At 34.2% G+C, this 18,957-nt stretch overlaps 1 protein-coding gene across 12 annotated transcripts in view; it reads right to left on the reverse strand.

Moving 5' to 3' along the window:
• ddr2a (discoidin domain receptor tyrosine kinase 2a) overlaps positions 1 to 18,957 on the reverse strand; it is an 81,445-nt gene that overhangs the window by 14,760 nt on the left and 47,728 nt on the right. For 3 of the 12 annotated variants that reach the window (XM_087257563.1, XM_087257561.1, XM_087257562.1), the window contains exons 5-15: positions 17,320 to 17,467; positions 14,216 to 14,318; positions 12,162 to 12,345; positions 11,692 to 11,932; positions 10,631 to 10,696; positions 10,370 to 10,482; positions 7,923 to 8,139; positions 7,145 to 7,371; positions 4,417 to 4,544; positions 3,246 to 3,443; positions 2,478 to 2,712 (exon numbers count right to left, since the gene is read on the reverse strand). In XM_087257563.1, the coding sequence (XP_087113689.1) occupies positions 2,478 to 2,712; positions 3,246 to 3,443; positions 4,417 to 4,544; positions 7,145 to 7,371; positions 7,923 to 8,139; positions 10,370 to 10,482; positions 10,631 to 10,696; positions 11,692 to 11,932; positions 12,162 to 12,345; positions 14,216 to 14,318; positions 17,320 to 17,467 (1,860 nt within the window). Of the gene's footprint in view, positions 1 to 2,477; positions 2,713 to 3,245; positions 3,444 to 4,416; positions 4,545 to 7,144; positions 7,372 to 7,922; positions 8,140 to 10,369; positions 10,507 to 10,630; positions 10,697 to 11,691; positions 11,933 to 12,161; positions 12,346 to 14,215; positions 14,319 to 17,319; positions 17,468 to 18,957 lie in introns of all 12 variants that reach the window. The other 9 variants (XM_087257560.1, XM_087257558.1, XM_087257559.1 and 6 more) reach the window with 3 other exon arrangements.

An 18,957-nucleotide genomic window follows, 5' to 3' on the forward strand; every position in this document is an offset into this window, starting at 1 on the left:
CGAGTGAGGGAAACAAGCCAAAGCGTTATGCACATGTATTGTGCAAAATCTGATACCTGGTATCCTAAAAGTCTGGACGGGGTGGTGTAATTTTTTTCTTTTTCAAAACCTAAAACCCAAAGGGAGAAATGCCAGTGTGGATCAAGCTGTGTGAGGAGTCGTAAAAGCAGCACAAATCTGTTTCAAGCTCCGAGTATTTGGATTACATATCAACAGAACAAAACAGAGATCATAAACTGAGCACTTGTGATCAATATACTTCACCCGCAGCTGTTTTTCACTCATTTATAAATCTTATGTCCATGACAGAGCTACAATTCACCAATGTTTTCGTCTGTTCTTTAGAGATTTAGTCATTGGTGTTGACGTTACACCAGGTTAGTGTCTGCTTTTTTATTTGGTGTCAGATTAATATTTGCTGGTTGGGATTATCTATTTGTTCACTTCTACTGTTTATACTTTGATTTGTATTTCAAATTATTTATCTTTTCCACTTAACTGCAAATTAGAATAGAAACTAAATAAAAAGCAAAAAAACATTGTTATGGGTCAATGATGCTAATATTTGACATAAATCCATCAATTTTTACTTTCTGGCTGTTCTTTCTATGAATGAATTATGTAAAAGCACTGTTCATGCGTGTTTCCCTGTCGGTTAGTAACACTATATTTAATTGCACAACAATTAGTCTATCAGGCTTTTTGGCTAAAAATAGAGAAATCACAGTTTAATTTGTTATTATAAGATTATATTTAAACGTCACCACTCATGCTGAGCATGAGCTAAGCTGTTGAATGGTCAGCATTTGAGGCGGCTAGGCTTTAGCTTCAATTTTGATTAAATTATTTTCTATTCGGTTGCCTATTATGTGGTGAATATTCCCCTGTAATGTATACTGCCGTCCTTTTTTGTCAGAAATCTCAGCTGTTTGCCAAAAACGACTAATTATATATAAGCTTGACAGGCTTAACAACAGTAACTAAGGAGGGCGGGGCTTAGCGAAGAGTCAATTGACAGGACAGTAGAGAGTATAGACAAGAAAGCATGGGGAGAGGGGAAGGATTGGCTTAGGACCTTGAGGTGGGAATCAAACTCGGGTCACCATGAACACCAGAGTGCCATGTGTCGACACATTAACCACTACACCATTGACTGAAGTAGTTGATTAACAAATATCTGAAGTTGAGTGAACAAAAAACTCTTTGGGAAATTGATACTAAGAAATAATACATTATCAGAACAAACAAACAGTTTAACTGGAAAAACTTAATTGTCTTGTTCACCGTTATTTTTTTTTATCTTTAGTCTTGTTTCTAATTCTGTGTCTAATAAATGTTTTGGTAACATTTGTATGTTTTAATTTTTTTAAAATTGAACTATGTTTGTTTGTTCTGATAATGTATTATTTCTAAGTACCAATTTCCAAATTGTCTTGTTCACCGTTATTTTTTTTTATCTTTAGTCTTGTTTCTAATTCTGTGTCTAATAAATGTTTTGGTAACATTTGTATGTTTTCATTTTTTTTAAAATTGAACTATGTTTGTTTGTCCAGTTAATGTATTATTTCTAAGTACCAATTTCCAAAAGATTTTTTTATCCTAAAAGTCTGGACGGGGTGGTGATTCTTGTTGAGTGAACAAGATTTTTTTTGTTCACTCAACTTCAGACATTTTAGGCCAGTACGTGCAACTGATGTTTTCAAAAGTTGAGTTCACGTTGGCGCCAATGGTGTAGACACATGGCACTCTGGTGTTTATGGCGACCCAAGTTTGAATCCCGCCTCAAGACCCTTTGCCGATCCTTCCCCTCTTGCCATGCTTTCCGGTCCACACTCTCTATTGTCCTATCAATTAAAAGTGAAAAAAAGTTGAATATGAGGAAAAAAATAAAATAAGGATTATGTTTTTTTTACTCAACTTCGTGCATTCCAGTTCTGAAGACAAAAAATGTTCAGTTGGCACAACTTCCCCAGAAAAAAAAAACCTACCCAGAAAATTAATATTCTTATGTTAGTCCAACTACATGTTTTTTTTTTGTATTACTGACAATAATCGTAAGTCAGTGCAGCTGATGTTTTTAAAAGTTAAATAAACAAGAAAAAGCCAAAAGAAATAAGAATTATGTTTTGTTTTTGTTGTACTGGCTTAACATTTTTTACAGTGTATTTTTACTCAGAATTATAGATTTTTATTTTATGCCAAAAAAACATTAGAATATTGATGAAGATATTTTTACATTTCCTTTCATAAATATATAAAAACTTAAAGCCAAAGTAATCCTTTTATATGTGATATGACTAAACACTGGTCATAAATTTGAATTAAGTTTTCTCAATAGAAATGAGTAGCAGGTTAGTCCCAGAAAGAGTATTCCAAACGTACACCTTAACAAGTGTATAAACCTACAGCATGTTTCAAAAAAAGGCGAGTTGAGATTTATTTGAAGCCAAATTATGTGACTTTTGTGCATGTCTAACCAAAAGAATGCTTTCCCAGGACATCCAGCGGATGGGCAGCACCGCTCTGCCTTGGATACGATAATAGTCTCCGCTATACAGGTTTCTGCTCATCCCAAAGTCTGCAATCTTGATGGTAAAGTTCTTTCCCACTAGGCAGTTACGGGTGGCCAAGTCTCGATGTACGAAGTTGAGTGAAGACAGGTACTTCATGCCTGAGGCGATCTGGCTGGCCATGTGGTGCAGGTTGCTGTAGCTGAAAGAGTTCAAATAAGGGGAGTCAAAACTGTGTGACGCCCCATTACACTGAACACGTCTATCAGGTTTAAAAATGTTTGAGGTAAACTGCACTGTCTTTTTAATTTATGATTTAATCAAGGAAGAATCACTGTGTCACATTTTTTTAAACGTTAGCTAAACAACCAGCAAACAGAAAAGCACTGGTATGTGACAATAGCATCACAAGCATGTCTGTGGTCAAAGCTTTTTTGAGTATCTAATGTTTTGTTCCTCCTTATTACTTTATTTATGTATACATTACAGTACTAACATGTCCCTAACATTGCCTTAAAAAAACTTGTATCAAATTTTTGGGGTTATTCCTGGTCTTGACAAAATACACACAGACAGGCAGTGCCATTTTGGAATACATATCGGCAGGGAATTTACAAAACTGAGGAATATGACTGAAGTTTAGGCTTTGAAATTATGCAGTTTTTTATTTCATTTTATGACACTATCAGCAATGACTACAGCTATTCACTTCTTAAATGTTTTCATCTCATGTACCTGACTGTTGGGGCATTGCTGAGTAGAGCGATCATGCCCTCGGGCTCATGGCGGGACAGGAACTGATTAAGATCTCCGTTCTCCATGTACTCGGTGATCATACACAGAGGATCAGAGCTCATGCACACCGCCAGCAGCCTGATGATGTTTGGGTCTTTCAAACGGGACATGATTTTTATCTCCTTTAAGAAATCATTCCTGCAAAGTATAAAAGGGAACAGTTTTTCACATTTTGGCTTTATTTTGGATGTCACAAAGCAATTAAAAAATAAATAGAAAATGAATAGTGAAGTTATATTTCAGTATGTTTTATTCTGTAAAATTCTTTTTATATTTCAAAAGCTTGTTTGGCATGCTGTCAAGGGAGAGAGCCCTGAGCTTGTAAGATCCTCGAGCCCGGGGCTCCCTACCATTTGCAAGGCAAGAGGGAAGTTTGAGCTCAGGTAGATCTCGAGAACTCCCCTGCTATAGTAACTAAGGAACAGATAGTGATTGCTCTTAAGAGATAACTATTTACCAGGAGCATGTCTATAGTGTCAATTTGGATTATTCAAGTAACTTAAGTTGCATGTTTATAGGCCGTGGGAGGAATCCGGGAAACCCGGGGGAAACCTATGTGAGTACGGGGAGAACGCGTTAACGCTGCACAGAAACGTCGGCTGGCTTGATTAAGACTAGAACCAGCGATGTTTTTGCTGTGAGGCAACAGTGCTAACCACTGGGGCACCGTGCCAACCATCTAGGAAAGGAGGAGGAGTAGGGGTGGAAGGGGGGATTCTTCAAAAGAAGATGGCTGTGATATAGAACTTAGGGTATTTATAGTGGCTTAGGTATCGTCTGATTGGTGAATCATAAATTGAATAATGCTGGACCGGCTGCAAGCAATCATAAGCATGTGATCCTCTCAAAATTAGTTTAGAAATAAACTTCACTTAGATCAATTTTTGTTATAAAAATAAGGATAGATATTTTAAAGTAAATGACAGGAATGTGATGTTTTTTTGTGCCATGTATTTTCTTTTTGATTATAATATTCAAATTTGTGCAAGCGCTGTGACAGCTTGTGCATTTTGGCTTTTTTTTGCATGCGTTTCATTTTCATAAGATTGCAGTGTCAGTGTTTTGCTTTTATTTATAGAAGGTATGACTGTGAAATTTTGGTCTTGCAAACCTGGCATTTTTATTTGCATCTGCTCGAAGCATTTTAACAGCTACAAGCACTGTTTGGTTTTCAGTGACATCGAAGGAGAAGTCCTTATCCATGAAGTCTTGCATGCCTTCTGCTTCACATAAATGCACCTGGAAACACACAAAACCAGCCACTTAGAAAATGCATATATCATTCATGCACCCTTGTGCATTAATTATATTTGCTTTTATCATTTTAATGTGTTAAAAGGAACGTAAGGAATATTAATCTATTCTTTAATATGTTGCTTTCATTGATCTATTATACACTCGTTACAAAATAATTACACTGAGAACAAAACAGTCCCAATTAAACTGTCCCAATATTTTGGCACAGTGCTATAAGAAAACAAATTTTGCAATCTTTGTTAACAGGCTTCCAGTTTATTGGCGATGCTTCAACATTTTTTATGCTTTATAAAACTGAAAAGGGGTATTATTTTGGCACATTGTTTCAGGTTTGGTTTGTGGAGCAAATAAACAAACTTTCCAATCTTAAACTTTTGAAATCAGAAGGTCAAAATGAATTAAAATATTTTGTCCACAGTGCTTTCCACGTTTTTTTTTTTTATGTTACAGCCTTTTTCCTAAATGAATTTAATTAATTGATTTCCTTAACATTCTACACACAATGACACAATAATAATGGCAATGTGAAAAAAGAGTTTTTGGAAATTGTTGCAAATTTATTAGAAATAAAAAAAACTGAAAAATCACATGTACGTATTTACAGCCTTTGCTCAATAGTTTGTTGATGTACCTTTGGCAGCAATTACAGCCTCAAGTTATTTTGAATATGATGCCACAAGCTTGGCACACCTGTCTTTGGCAATGTTCGTTCATTCCTCTTTGTAGTGCCTCTCAAGCTCTATCAGGTTGGATGGGAAGTGATGGTGTACAGCCATTTTCAGATCTCTGTTCAATAGGATTTAGGTCTGGGCTCTGGCTTGGCCACTCAAGGACATTCAACAAGTTGTTGTGAAACCACTCCATTGATTTTTTGGCGGTGCACTTTGGGTTATTGTCCTGCTGGAAGATGAATAGTCACCCCAGTCTGGTCAAGAGCACTCTGAAGAAGGTTTTCATTCAGGATGTCTCTGTACATTGCTGCATTCTATCCTGACTAGTCTTCCAGTTCCTGCTGCTGAAAAACAACACAAATGTAATGCCTGGCATTCACTCCAAAGACTTCAATTTTAGTCTCATCAAACGAGAGAAGTTTGTTTCTTATGGTCCGAGAGTCCTTCGGATGCCTTTTGGCAAATTCCAGGTGGGGAGTGGCTTCAGTCTGGCCACTCTACCATACTGGACTGATTGGTGGATTGCTGTACAGTTGGTCCTTCTGTAAGGTTCTCCTCTCGCACAGAAGAACACTAGAGCTCAGAGTGACCATCTCGTTATTGATCACCTCCCTGACTAAGGCCCTTCTACCCCGATCACTCAGCTTAGATGGCCGTTCAGCTCTAGGGAGAGTCCTGGTGGTTCTAAACACCTTCCACTCACGGATGATGGCCACTGTGCTCATTAAAACTTTCAGAGCAACAGACATTTTTTTGTAATGTTCACCAGCCTTGTGCCTTGAGAAAATCCTGTCTCGGAGGTGTACAGACAATTTCTTTGTCTTCATGCTTGGTTTGTGCTTTGACATGCACTGTCAACCCTGGGACCTTATATAGACAGGTGTATGCCTTTTTAAATCATGTCCAACAGTTCAACTTCTCAATCGACTGAATAAACAGGTGAACTCCAATTAAGCTGCTGAAACATCTCAAAAATGATCAGTAGAAACAGAATGTACCTGAGCTCAATTTAGAGCTTCACGGCAAAGGCTGTGAATACTTCTGTCTATGTGATTTTTCAGCTTTTTTATTTTTAAGAAATTTGCAACAATTTCAAAGAATCTTTTTTTCACATTGTCATTATGGTGTATTGTGTGTAGAATGTTGAGGAAATAAATGAATTTAATCCATTTCGTAATAAGGCTGTAAAATAAAATGTGGAAAAATACATTTTTGGATTCACTGTATATGTGGGATACTGTAAATACCTTTAGGTCATTTATCTAAAGTCCTTAATATGCCTTTAGTTTATGTAAAATAACTTTTTTCATTAAAAAATAACTTTATTAGCATTATGTAAACAAATTGTGATATAAAGGTTAAAATAAAAATAAAAAACTAAATGAATTATTTTTTTGTAGTTATCAATAGGGCTGATGCTAAAAAGCACATCAATGTAAAATTTACATGAAAATATTTATCCATTATGGATCCATGTTCAAAACACAAAGGTAAAAATAATCACTTTAAAAACACTGAACACACTTAAAAGTGTGAATTAAAAAAAAAATTAAACTCATCATGGTATGACAGCTTAAAGTGATCAATGGTTAAAATGAAGAACTTTATTTTTGTATTTTCATTTCAAAGAAATCATGTTCTTCTAAAATTTGAATAACACAAAACAGAAATCTAAAAACAGTGTACCACTGACAGTTTTAACATTGTTATATGGAAGAAAAAAAAACTTTTTAAATCATAAATTCAGCATATCATAATGATTTGTAAAGGACCATGTGAGACTGAAGGAGCAACGGCTTAAGTTTTTTTTTTTTTTGGTTTGGTTTGAACATCACCTAAATAAATTGCTAAACTGAAAAGAAAGCATTGAATTTTTTTTTTTTAATTCTTTTGAAAATCCAAAGAACTGACCTCTCCGAACTGCCCTTCTCCCAACTTTTCTTTAAAGGTAAGCAGTTTGCGAGAAAACTCCTCCACAGCGACGTCTTTCCCTGACAGTAGGTCCATAGTAAGAGCAGGTACAGCGTATGTGTTTCCCCCTGTGACGCCCTGCAGGTTAACAATGTCTGCCTCTGCGTAATGTGGGACGCCCTCTTGGACATTGACTGAAGGGGTCTTGGAAGCTGTAATTGTTGATGCTGCAAGAAATATACACACACATATATATATATATATATATATATATATATATATATATATATATATATATATATATATGTATGTGTATATATGTATATACATATTCATATGCCATATAGCATCCTTTAAACCAGACATGTCGAAACCTGGTCCTGGAGGGCCGGTGTCCTGCAAAGTTTAGTTCCAACCCCAATCAGACACACCTGGGCTAGCTAATGAAGCTCTTACTAGGCTTTCTAAAAACATCCTTGCAGGTGTGTTGAGGCAAGTTGGAGCTAAAATCTGCAGGACACTGACCCTCCATGACCGAGTTTGGACACCCCTGCATTATATATTTTCTGTAAATGAAACTACATTAGTTAATGTCACACAAATATTTATAAAAAAAAAACCTTAACATTGTGAGAGAAAGATTTGTTGGGCACAATTTTCAGCACACAATAAAAAAAAAAAGTTCTACAAACTTAAAACATTTTTAGTGTACTCCAATAAAATAAGTTTCTACAAATGTTTTGAGCAATCCGAATTGATCTGTTTTTGCGGTACTCACCGGTATCCTCGGATGTTTGGGAAAACTCAGGCAGTTTACGAACCAGCCGTGAGGGCTCTTGGTAGTCGGGGCCCAGAGGGAATATACGCTCGTAGGTGGAGCTGGACTCCTGCTCACTGGGCACTGAGGACGGGCTGTTGTTGTTGTTATAGGTGAAGGTCTCACTCTGTATTGACAGACTAGCAGTTAGTTCATCGTCCAGCATCCTCCGAGACACCTGGAATGAAGGATGTTTAGTGAAGAAAGCCGAAAGGGCCAAAATATAAGCTCCCAATTTGATCTGCATTTTTTTTCATTAATATCTTATTAAGTTAAGGTAATTTCTTTATAGTCATAAGACACTCAAAATTGCATATAAATACTACACAATTGCATCTATCAGGGACTGCAATAATAATTGCAATAATAATTGCCATAATTATTAATTTTCAATTAATTATAAAGTGTAGTTCTTCCAAAAAAATTTAACTTCCTCATTTACTCACAGTTAAGCGGTTGTAAACGTTAATGAATTTCTTTCATCTGTTGAAAAGAAATCAAGATGTTCCAAAGAAATTTTGAAAAAAGCAGCCTTTGGCATCCATAGTAGGAACAAAAATACTATGATACTAAAATATTATTGTCTTTCCTTGACATTCTTCAGCATATCTCCCTTTGTGTGCTCTCAAACAGGTTTGAAACAAGTGGAGGATGAGTAAATGATAAAATAATTTTCATTTTTGGATGAGCTACCCCTTTAAAATCTGGTGCAGAATTAATGTAAGGAAAATGTGAGTCATAATTGTACACATATTTGATCATAATTGGATAAATACACTCAAAAGTTTTAACACTCAGTTAAGTTTTTAAAGTTTTTTGAAAGCTAACAGATTTTGTAGCTTTTATGCTAACCACGACCACATTTATTTGATACAAATAGTAGAATTGTAAAATATTTTTCAATTTTTTTTAGAATGGTGTCTTGTTTAGTCCAATTATCTAAAATTCTTTAATCAAGAAACGTTTAATAGGCAAGCAAAAATATTGTCTTGTTTTCTAAAATAATAATTTGTAAATAAGTAAAATTTTCCTTAAAACAAGCTAAATATTCTGCCAATGGCATTAGTAAAATTTTCTCTTTGAAACAGGATTGTATTTCTTAGCCCATTGGCAGATTATTTTGCTTGTTTTAAGGAAAATACTTACTGTAATATTGACATATTATTCCTGAAAAAAAGACTAGAAAGTGTCTATTAAATTCTTCTTAAAATGTAAGAATGTTTTGATATTTGGACTAGAAACAAAACAAACAATCTAAGCAATAATGCATCTTTGAAGTGTGTTTACTTTTACCAAATAAAAGTATTAATTTCTAAATAAAATTATTTATTCCTGACTGTAAATGTTCTGACTCGGTGGTGACCAGAGTGAAATACAGGACCTACAGCAATATACACTGAATTGATATTGAAATATAAAAATTGTCTTCATGACTCATTTATTCTAATACCGTGCAATAATTAAGATGTCAATCACATCTAAATATATATAAAGTTGAAGTCAGAATTATTAGCCACTATTTGAATTCATTTTTCATTTTTAAATAGTTCCCAAATGATCTTTAACAGAGCAAGGAAAGTTTCACAGCGTGTCTGATAATATTTTTTCTTCTGGAGAAAGTCTTATTTGTTTTATTTCAGAATAAAAGCAGTTTTTAATTATTTATGAACCATTTTAAGGTCAATATTATTATCCCCTTAAAGCTATATTTTTTCGATAGTCTACAGAACAAACCATCGTTATACAATAACTTGCCTAATTACTCTAACATGCCTAATTAACCTAGTTAAGCCTTTAAATGTCACTTTAAGCTGTATAAAAGTGTCTTGAAAAATATCTAGTCTAATATTATTGACTGTCATCATGGCAAAGCTAAAATAAATCAGTTATTAGAAATGAGTTATTAAAATAATTATTATTATTTTATTATTATTATTAATTACCATGTTGGTGACCCCTGTTGTAGTTTATAAAATGCATGTAAAACATGTAAAGGAGTCAAAACAGCTTCAGAAATTCCTCAGTCAGACCCATTTCCAGTGCCTGCACTGAATAGTGAAGACCAATTATCATAATAAACGAAAAGAAAAAACCCAGATATGTAAGTGAATTCTGTACTTTTCCTATTATATATTGTCCTGTTTTTAGTTTGACATGTGCTGTATTTATATTTCTGTCAACCTGCACCAGAGTTTATCTGAACTCTTTTCATTAGTCTTCTTTAGTCAGTTATTTCAGTGCACCCTAGGCTTCAGATTGCTGTGTTCAAACAAATTCAAATAAATTTTAATCAAACCAAACTAAACAAGAATGTACAACACCCTTCATCACATTTTGTAGACTTCTGTCTGTCATAATAAATCTACATGATTATAATCTATAGTGATTATCTCTCAAAATCGGCTCACCTTCTCAAGCATCTTTTGCCAGACTTGTCGCCATAGTATAATAACAATAATTGCCACTAAAATAAAAATGATTGCAACAAGGCAGCCAATTAGGATCCGGGTATTGCTGTCATCTACTTTGTGTGTAGGGTCATCCCCTAAGAAGGGGATAAAGAGGAAGACAACCTGTTGATGAAATGACTCTCCAGAAAGAAAGACTGAAGTTTAGCTGATTTCAACACAGAATCAGCTAATCTATTAGCGAATGAGGGGAAATCTGACCTGGCTGGTTGGTGAGAGGAGGGTCGGTCCTGGGGGGAGTCAGAGTTGTGTTGTACATGGCTGTATCTGAAATCACAATGTCAAAAATGTCATTAATATCTTAAATCTTTGCTGTTATTATAAAAAGAACATGGTTGACATATTCACTTGATGCTTATTTAACCATTTTACATGGTGTGCTGCCAATTATTTGCTTCTGCCAAAACCAATTTTGGCATACTCCCTTGTTTTTGTTTTAAAACTGGTGAGCATTAAAGTTGTCTATTTACAATGTGTTATTGCAGCATTGAGCAATGCAGCCAATGACAGATATATCTGTTTATCTATTGAACAGAATAGACAATCAGAGGTGATTGAGTTAGAATGCTCACCACTCAAAATGTATGATTTTATTGTTCAATGCTGAGTTCTGTCCACTCACAAATCCTCGTAATTTAACAAATAGAGTGTAGACAACATGCAAATATGAGGTTTGGTGTGTGATGAGATGAGGTGAGGCATTTGATGAGCTGATGAATTGAATACATTTTTACCAGTGTAAGAATTATACATGGACTATCGTGGTTGTTGGCTTTTTCAGTAGTTTGTTTAATAAATTCACATCTCATTTATTAAATCAAACACGTTTTCAATGTTTTATGGATGATGAGTGGATTCTGACCTAAAGTAACATCTGCATTGTGTGGGAAGAAGAAGACAGGGTCGGCGATATCAGGTAAGCAATACACTTTATTATATTTATGCACACCACTTGCAGGCTGTGTCTGTGTGTGTGTGTGCTCTCTCCTCTCCCGACTGCTCCTCCCGTTCTCCTTAAGAAGGGACCCGCTGATTAGCCGCCGGGCTCCTAGCATGCTCTCCCCCCTTATTGGGTGTTCGATCACGCTTACCTCTCCACAAAGACAATAGGAGGCTTAATGTGTGACTTCACTAAAGAATGGTCATTACACAGCTGTAATTGAGTACTAGTACTGTAATTGAGTTCTCAACTGAAGTAAATAGAGGCTTGGACCTGGAAACAGTATTCCATACATCACATCTTAACAAGCAGATTTACTAACCTGACTGAAAGGTGATTTCACTGAACATCATCCAGATGTCAGAAAAGTAGTACTGGCACTTAATAGCACTGGCCATGTGGTTATAGAGCGAGACGGTGACGAATCGAGCACTGGGGTTCACATCATCCATCACCGGGCTGAATGATACAGGCGTCGCCTCCCAATCCAGCTCTGAGCGAAAATAACACACCACCTTCTGAAAGGTCTTCACTCTTCGGGAGAACATGTTGTTGCAGTGCACCTGAATCAATTTGGGATTAAAAGAGATGGGTGTAATTTAAGTAGAGCTTGTTTAAACATCTTACAAATACTTTAATCCTCCCAATTTCCAAAGTCTAAGCCTTAATTGTGTTAGGTTTCAGCAATTACACTGACTGGACATTTAACAACACCCTCTTACGCTTGATTTCCTGGGAAGTTTATGTGACTGGATTGGAGAGAAGTGGTTGTACGACGACAGACATTTGTACCTTCATGGTGGTGAAGTTGCGGGTGCGGTCAAACTCAAACATGATCTCAACATAACCGTTGGGAAAGCTCTCATTGGTCCAGCCGACGTAGTCATAACCAGGCCAAACGTTGTAGACGTGACTGAGAGTGAAGTCATCCAGGCCGCACATGCCATCCGTCAGTTGTCCAAGTCCTTCTGTCATACTGCAGGGCAAAATAAAGACAGAATGAATGTGTTCTTTGTATATTGAGATGCAAAAGCCGTCAGAATTTTTTTTCTAAAATTTGCAAGTTTTTATCCCAATGTATTTGAAATTGTGTGATCGTCATTGACTTTTCATTTTCTCAGACTCTCAAAGAATGTTGCTTGTTTAAACTCCTTATTTAAAAATGAGCAGAAACAACTGAAAACAACAATTCTGGAGATTTTCTGGGACAATTTTAGACAGCGTTATGTTCAATTCACTTAAATTTGTTAAGCTAACTTAATCAATTTGTGTTAGGACAACATGAATAAATTGTGTGGGACCCTGTATGTTTATGTTCAGTTATTTCACGTAAAAAGCAATGAAAACAGCACGTTCTTTGCGATATATTTTGTATTCCTGAGCCTAATAAATCTGCTCATTTTAGAAGAAAATTTCAGAGAGCACTTAAAAGGTCCCTGCAGGCACAGGATGTCACATGCAGTCATATTGACGTTATAATCGTTTTTGTTTTCAAGTATTACTGCCACAGCTTTACTAAGCACAGGAAATACTATTGTTAATATTAATTTATTGTTATTGTTACTATCCAAAACATTACAATGGTATATCAATCTGTATTTTAATAATGCATGCTGTTATTTTAGAATTTGATTAGTTTAATATAACCTATAGGTTAAAATAAAATAAGTAAAATAAAGTAATTATGTATTATTATCTATTAGTCAGAGTGTATTGTTGCCTTAGGTATTTGTAATTTTGTGAGTCATTGGCTTTTCCTTTAATGTTCTGCCACATCACCACTAGATGGCGCTATTATATAAGCCTTTGTCTTTTTTTTTTTACAGCTATGATGACACACACGTCTCTATTGTGCTAGTTTAATGACTAGTATGAATGAGTGGATTTCAACTCTGCGGTTTTCTGCAAGCTCTTTCACACACACACTCACACACACAAGAAGGTAAACACGCTTTGCACTGTGTCATGGAAGGTATTGTTCAGGCAGCAGTGACTCAAGTTCTCCTTGAACATTGTGAAACCACTGTGACTCTCATCCATCCTGAAGCCTGTCTTCATAGCAACAGGACAATAACACACAGTGGCTATATTGTGCTGTAACTGATCTTGGATCAGAATTTCCATGTACAATGCATGCATCCGGTCTGTTCAAACCATGAATATGAATCGTCGTCATCATCATCATCATCATCATCATCATCATCATCATCATCATCATCATCAGTGATAAAATATGTTGTGCTTCATATTTGTGAGTAAATTGTAATACATTCAAAAGTACCATTTCAGTTCATCTGAGCTTTTATTTGTCAAGGAAACATGAAATTGTTTAAGAGTAAAAGATTAAAATAAAGACAATTATAAATGTAAAAACAATTTTTTTGAAAATAAAATTGGGTTTATTTAAAATAAATGCTGTTATTTTAAATACTTTTCATCCAATAATATAAAAAAAGTAATATTTTTACGATTTAAACAAAACTATGGAGCAGGAAAAAATGTCATCATTGATAAATATAAGGCTCATTATTATTGAATGAGTACAAATAATAATTCATCATAATAAAATAGCAAATCAGCATATTAAAATATTTTCTCTGTGCGACAAAGAAGACCAGAGTAAAATGTGAAAAACGGGAATTAATGACATCATAAAACATGAAAATTGAAAAAGTAAATATGTTTTAAAAATGTTAATACTATTTCACAATATTACCATTTTATTGGTAATAAGACTTATTTTATTGGACAAGACTTCTTCGAAACTTTATTTTTAAAAAAAGTTCTCATCTCAAACTTTTTGATTGGTTATGTTTTTGTTCTCAAGTGTATAAAAAGGTACTGACCTGTAACTCATGGCTCCATCATACACAGAGTCATTAAGATAAATATGTTGTCCATTCAGACTCATCTGCTGGCCGAGTGGGGAATTATATGAAACCAGGCCATCTAGAAACAGGAGAACAGTCTTTTATTTTTAAAAATGTTAGAGGAGGGTGCTGTACTGTGACAAAATGCAGATTCATCCCAATAAGAGAGTTGTCAATACAAAAATGATAACAATCTCGTCTGCATTTACAATGTCCATAACAGCAGTTAAAACATTACTGTAATGTTTCTGAAAGAGAGAGAGAGAGAGAGAGAGAGATTGCAGGGGTTGTGAGGACTCAATATGTAATTAAATATAGCCAAAATGAAAATATTGTCCTGGAAACACATGCCAGGAAAATAAAACAGGGGTTTTCACAGTGATGCCACAGATGGTGATGCAATAGTCGCTATTTGTTCCTCAAAAACATTTTGGTAAAAGGTTTTTCATAGCATGAAGAACATTTTAATAATCTAAAGAATCTTTTTTAAACCTCTTGTGGAATGAAAAAGGTCCATAATAAAAAGTGTATTAACATTAAGATAATTAAATCGCTAAAACCCTTATCTGATTTGTTACATATTTTTTTAAACAGTCAACATACTGTTTATCAGCAGCTCATTTTAGATAAATATTTTTGCTAAATATGAACAATTCATACAGTACAATAACAAAGACAATTTACTTTTAATATGATTAATAATTGTTAAATTTTTAAATTGTTAAAAATACAAATTGTTAAATTTAAGTTTCTGTGTGCACACACGATGAGGTACCGCGAACCGTACCCGAGTTTGCTTGAAAACAGTGGTCGATGCACGGTTAACATGAACTTTACAGTTAACTAAAGATGTGATCTCATTAGCACCAAATCATGGAAATGCCGCACGTATGAATTAGTCAAGCACTGTATTTATGCAATGCAATTCGCTTTTCTGACACATACAGTAGGCGTACTGGAAATGACAAGCAGTAAACAGATGTAATTTCTAATTTAAATATGTAATTCCAAATCATATTAAAATACAAGATACGTATAAAATACACATTACAATACATTGTTTTGGTTTGAAAGATATACAAATATCTTATATATACATGGTCCAAGCAACATTTCCAGGTTTTGGAGAATAGGCTACTATGCATTAATATAAGTACAGCAGTTTTCTGTGAACAATTAATTAACTTTTAAAAGCACATTGACATTTTATTTTACCTAACTATTTCTAATGTTTAAAATGGCAACAATAATACATATAATTAATAATAGGAAATAATCTGGCTAATTTTTGAGCAATGCAGAGCTGTCGCTGCTTAATTAGGCCAACTATGCTACAATATTTCAATACTGGTCACTTTTTTTTTTCTGAAGTGGTACTTGGTTAAAAAAGTTTGAGAAACACTGCTAAAGCATACTGTAGTATTAACAATTTTGATAAACTGTAATAAGCACTTTGTTACACCTTAGTTTTTACTACAGTAAACAGTGTAGTACTGTATTAGGCAATTTCCTTATATTAGCTGCTGTATTACCATTACAAATATAGAATTACCACATTAGATTAATTCAAGTATTTTCTACAGTATGATTCCAAACATACTATATTATTTTCGATATCTACTGTGGTATTCATTCAACCGAGTCATTTAGAAACTAAGCAAGTGACTGTCAAAACTAAAGTAAATCTAATAATAAAAACGACTTTTCAGAAAAATCATAAAAAATCATGAATCATAAAAATTTGAAACAACATGTGGGTGAGTAAATGCTTATTTCTTCTTAGTAAACTACTCCTTTGAGTATTAATTTTCTTGAAGTGTTGTGAAGTATTTGAGTAATGTTACTGTATTTAAAATCCAGGTAAACCAGGTAAACCTATTTTTCCAACTATTAAACAGGAGACTCAAACTCATTCTTTGTTTCAGTGGATTAATTGTTCACCTTCACTATGTGCACTAGCAAAATAAACACTGTACATTATTTATTTCATCCTGGCTTGAAGTATCCTTTAAAAGATGAGAAATAAAATGATTTTGCAAGGTATCCAACATTTTTGGCAATATTACTAAATGGTAATCTTCCAGATTACACAACATTGAAGGTTCGTTTTTGTGTGTGTTTACCTTTACTCACTCAAATTGTCAAGAGGGAAATTTTGTGAGTGTGTTAATGGGTGGTTTCTGATTGGCAGGTGTTTTACATTTGCGACGAGGACACAGTACAGAGTCAGTAATGAGGCTGAAAACAGAACGTTCAGTACAAGCTCACTGTTTCAGGACTGTTTTATTCATCCTTTTACACCGAACAGACCTTTTTTTTTTAGCAGTTTAGCTTAACTGAGACTTATCTGTAGTATCTGGAGATGGTTAAAATGCTGTTGAGCTACTTAATTTTATTTAAATTTTGAGAAAAAAAAACATGTTATTGCTCTTCTAACAAATTAGCTGTTTTTCTTTTGTAAAGAAACCTGTAAACCTGTAACCATTGACTTCCATATTATTTGTTTTACCAACTACAAAAGAAGTCAATGGTTACATATTTTCATTTTTTTTCATTTTCAAATCTTTTTTTTGTGTTCAATAGAAACTCATAAAGGTTTGGAACTAGTTGAGGGGGAGTAAATAGTGAGGAACAGTTTTTTTTTTTAGGTGAAAGATCACTTTATGCACTGGTAAAATCAGACACTCAAAATAGTTTTACTTATGTTTGGTTTTAAGGTACTGTTTGCACCTCTGGTTTTTAATGAACCCGTTGACTAAACAAAATGATATGAAGTATTTAAAGGAATTATTCACCCAAAAATGTAAATTCTGTCATCATTTACTCATCCTTTACTTGTTTCACACCTTCATGAGTTTCTTTCTTCTGGTAAACACAAAAGAAGACATTTTGAAAAATGTTGGGAACCTGTAACCATTGCCTTCCACAGTATTTGTTTTTTCTACTAAAAATGTCAACAGGTTTTTAACTTTCTTCAAAATATCTTCTTTTTTGTCCAATAAAAACTCATAAAGGTTTAAGAAAGTAAGTAAAAGTCATTTTTTGGTGAACTATCTCTTAAAACTAGTAATTAGACTTACCCAGCCACTCACAGCCGTACAGTTCCACACGCATACACACATTCATGGAGTGATCAATGACGGGCATGAATCGGACGAAACGGGCAATGATGGGCGGCTCCAGGTCCTTCAACACGATGTCATAAGCATTTCTGTTTCCCTCAATCACCTGCACAAAGTATTAAAATGCATTTAGACTCTGACAGTAAGTGGATCAAAAACATTTTTCAAAATTGTCCTAAGATAAGAATGGGTGTTCAATAGTTTTAGGACAGCTTCGATGAAAGGTTTTGATACACTTCAAATGTTGACTACTGTATGGCCAAAAGTATGTGGACACAACAAGCATTGGTCTTCTTTAAGTGACACGTTGGCACAGTGGGTAGCGCTGTCACCTTACAGCAAGAAGGTCACTGGTACGAGCCCCGGCTGGGTCAGTTGGTGTTTCTGTGTGGAGTTTGCATGTTTTCTTTGTGTTGGCATGGGTTTCCTCCGGGTGTTCCCCAACAAGTTCAAAGACATGCAATGTAAGTGAATTTGATTAATAAAATAGGCCATAGTGTATGTGTGTGAATGAGTGTTTCCTAGGGATGGGTTGCAGCTGGAAGGACATCCACTGCGTAAAACATATGCTGGATAGATTGGCGGTTCATTCCGCTGTGGCAACCCCTGATGAATAAAGGGACAAAGCCAAAGGAAAATGAATGAATGAATGGTCCTCTTTAACTCTTGCTCTTTTTGGTCTCTTCTAAGCAAGTCATTCAGAAACAAAAGGGCCAGTGAGGTCAGGAGCAGATGTTATGGGCTCTGGCTCACAGCCGGTGCACCAATTAATTCCAGAAGTGTTTGGTTCAGATCGCCACACCAGATCCAGTAAACCATTTCTTTAAGGACTCTGTTTACAGAGGCACAGGAAAAACTAACAAAACAAAATTCAAAAATTTTTCCAATTCAAAAATATTTGAATGTTGAGACTGCCAAGACCTTGATTTGATGTAAAAACCATTTTATATATAATATAATATAATATAATATAATATAATATAATATAATATAATATAATATAATATAATATAATATAATATAATATAATATAATATAATATAATATAATATAATATAATATAATATAATAATAAATATAAATAATATAATACTTCTAAAGGGTTAGTGATATTTTGTATTCCTTTGTAATACTTAATACTGCAATAATATTGTGTATTGTAAAACTGCAATAAACATACAAATATTAAAAAAGTCTATTTTTATATATTTTTAAATAAACTAAAATAAATAAATATTATATTAAACAATAAAAAACATTTTTCTTAAATGACATCACCCAAAAAGGTAACATATCTCTATAATATTTTCATCCATGTTATTACATTTTCAAGATTAATGTAACAGAATTAAAGTAATTAATGTAAGATGTAGTAAGCTCCAAACTGTCATGAAGACTTTCAGGACCATTGCTAAGGCTTGAAAAGTAATAAAATCATAATTAATGTTTTGTTTCTAGAACAATCTGATCATTTCACTTCATATGACCTCAGAGTATCATCAGGAGTCACATAAATTAATTTAATTTAGTCTGTTTTTAACTCTCCTATTGCCAATAGCCATCAATTAGCATTTTATGAATCACCAAGGACCACAG

Source organism: Danio rerio, chromosome 6 (genome assembly GCF_052040795.2).
Source record: "Danio rerio strain M-AB ecotype USA chromosome 6, GRCz13ab, whole genome shotgun sequence".
Taxonomy (NCBI): Eukaryota; Metazoa; Chordata; class Actinopteri; order Cypriniformes; family Danionidae; genus Danio; species Danio rerio.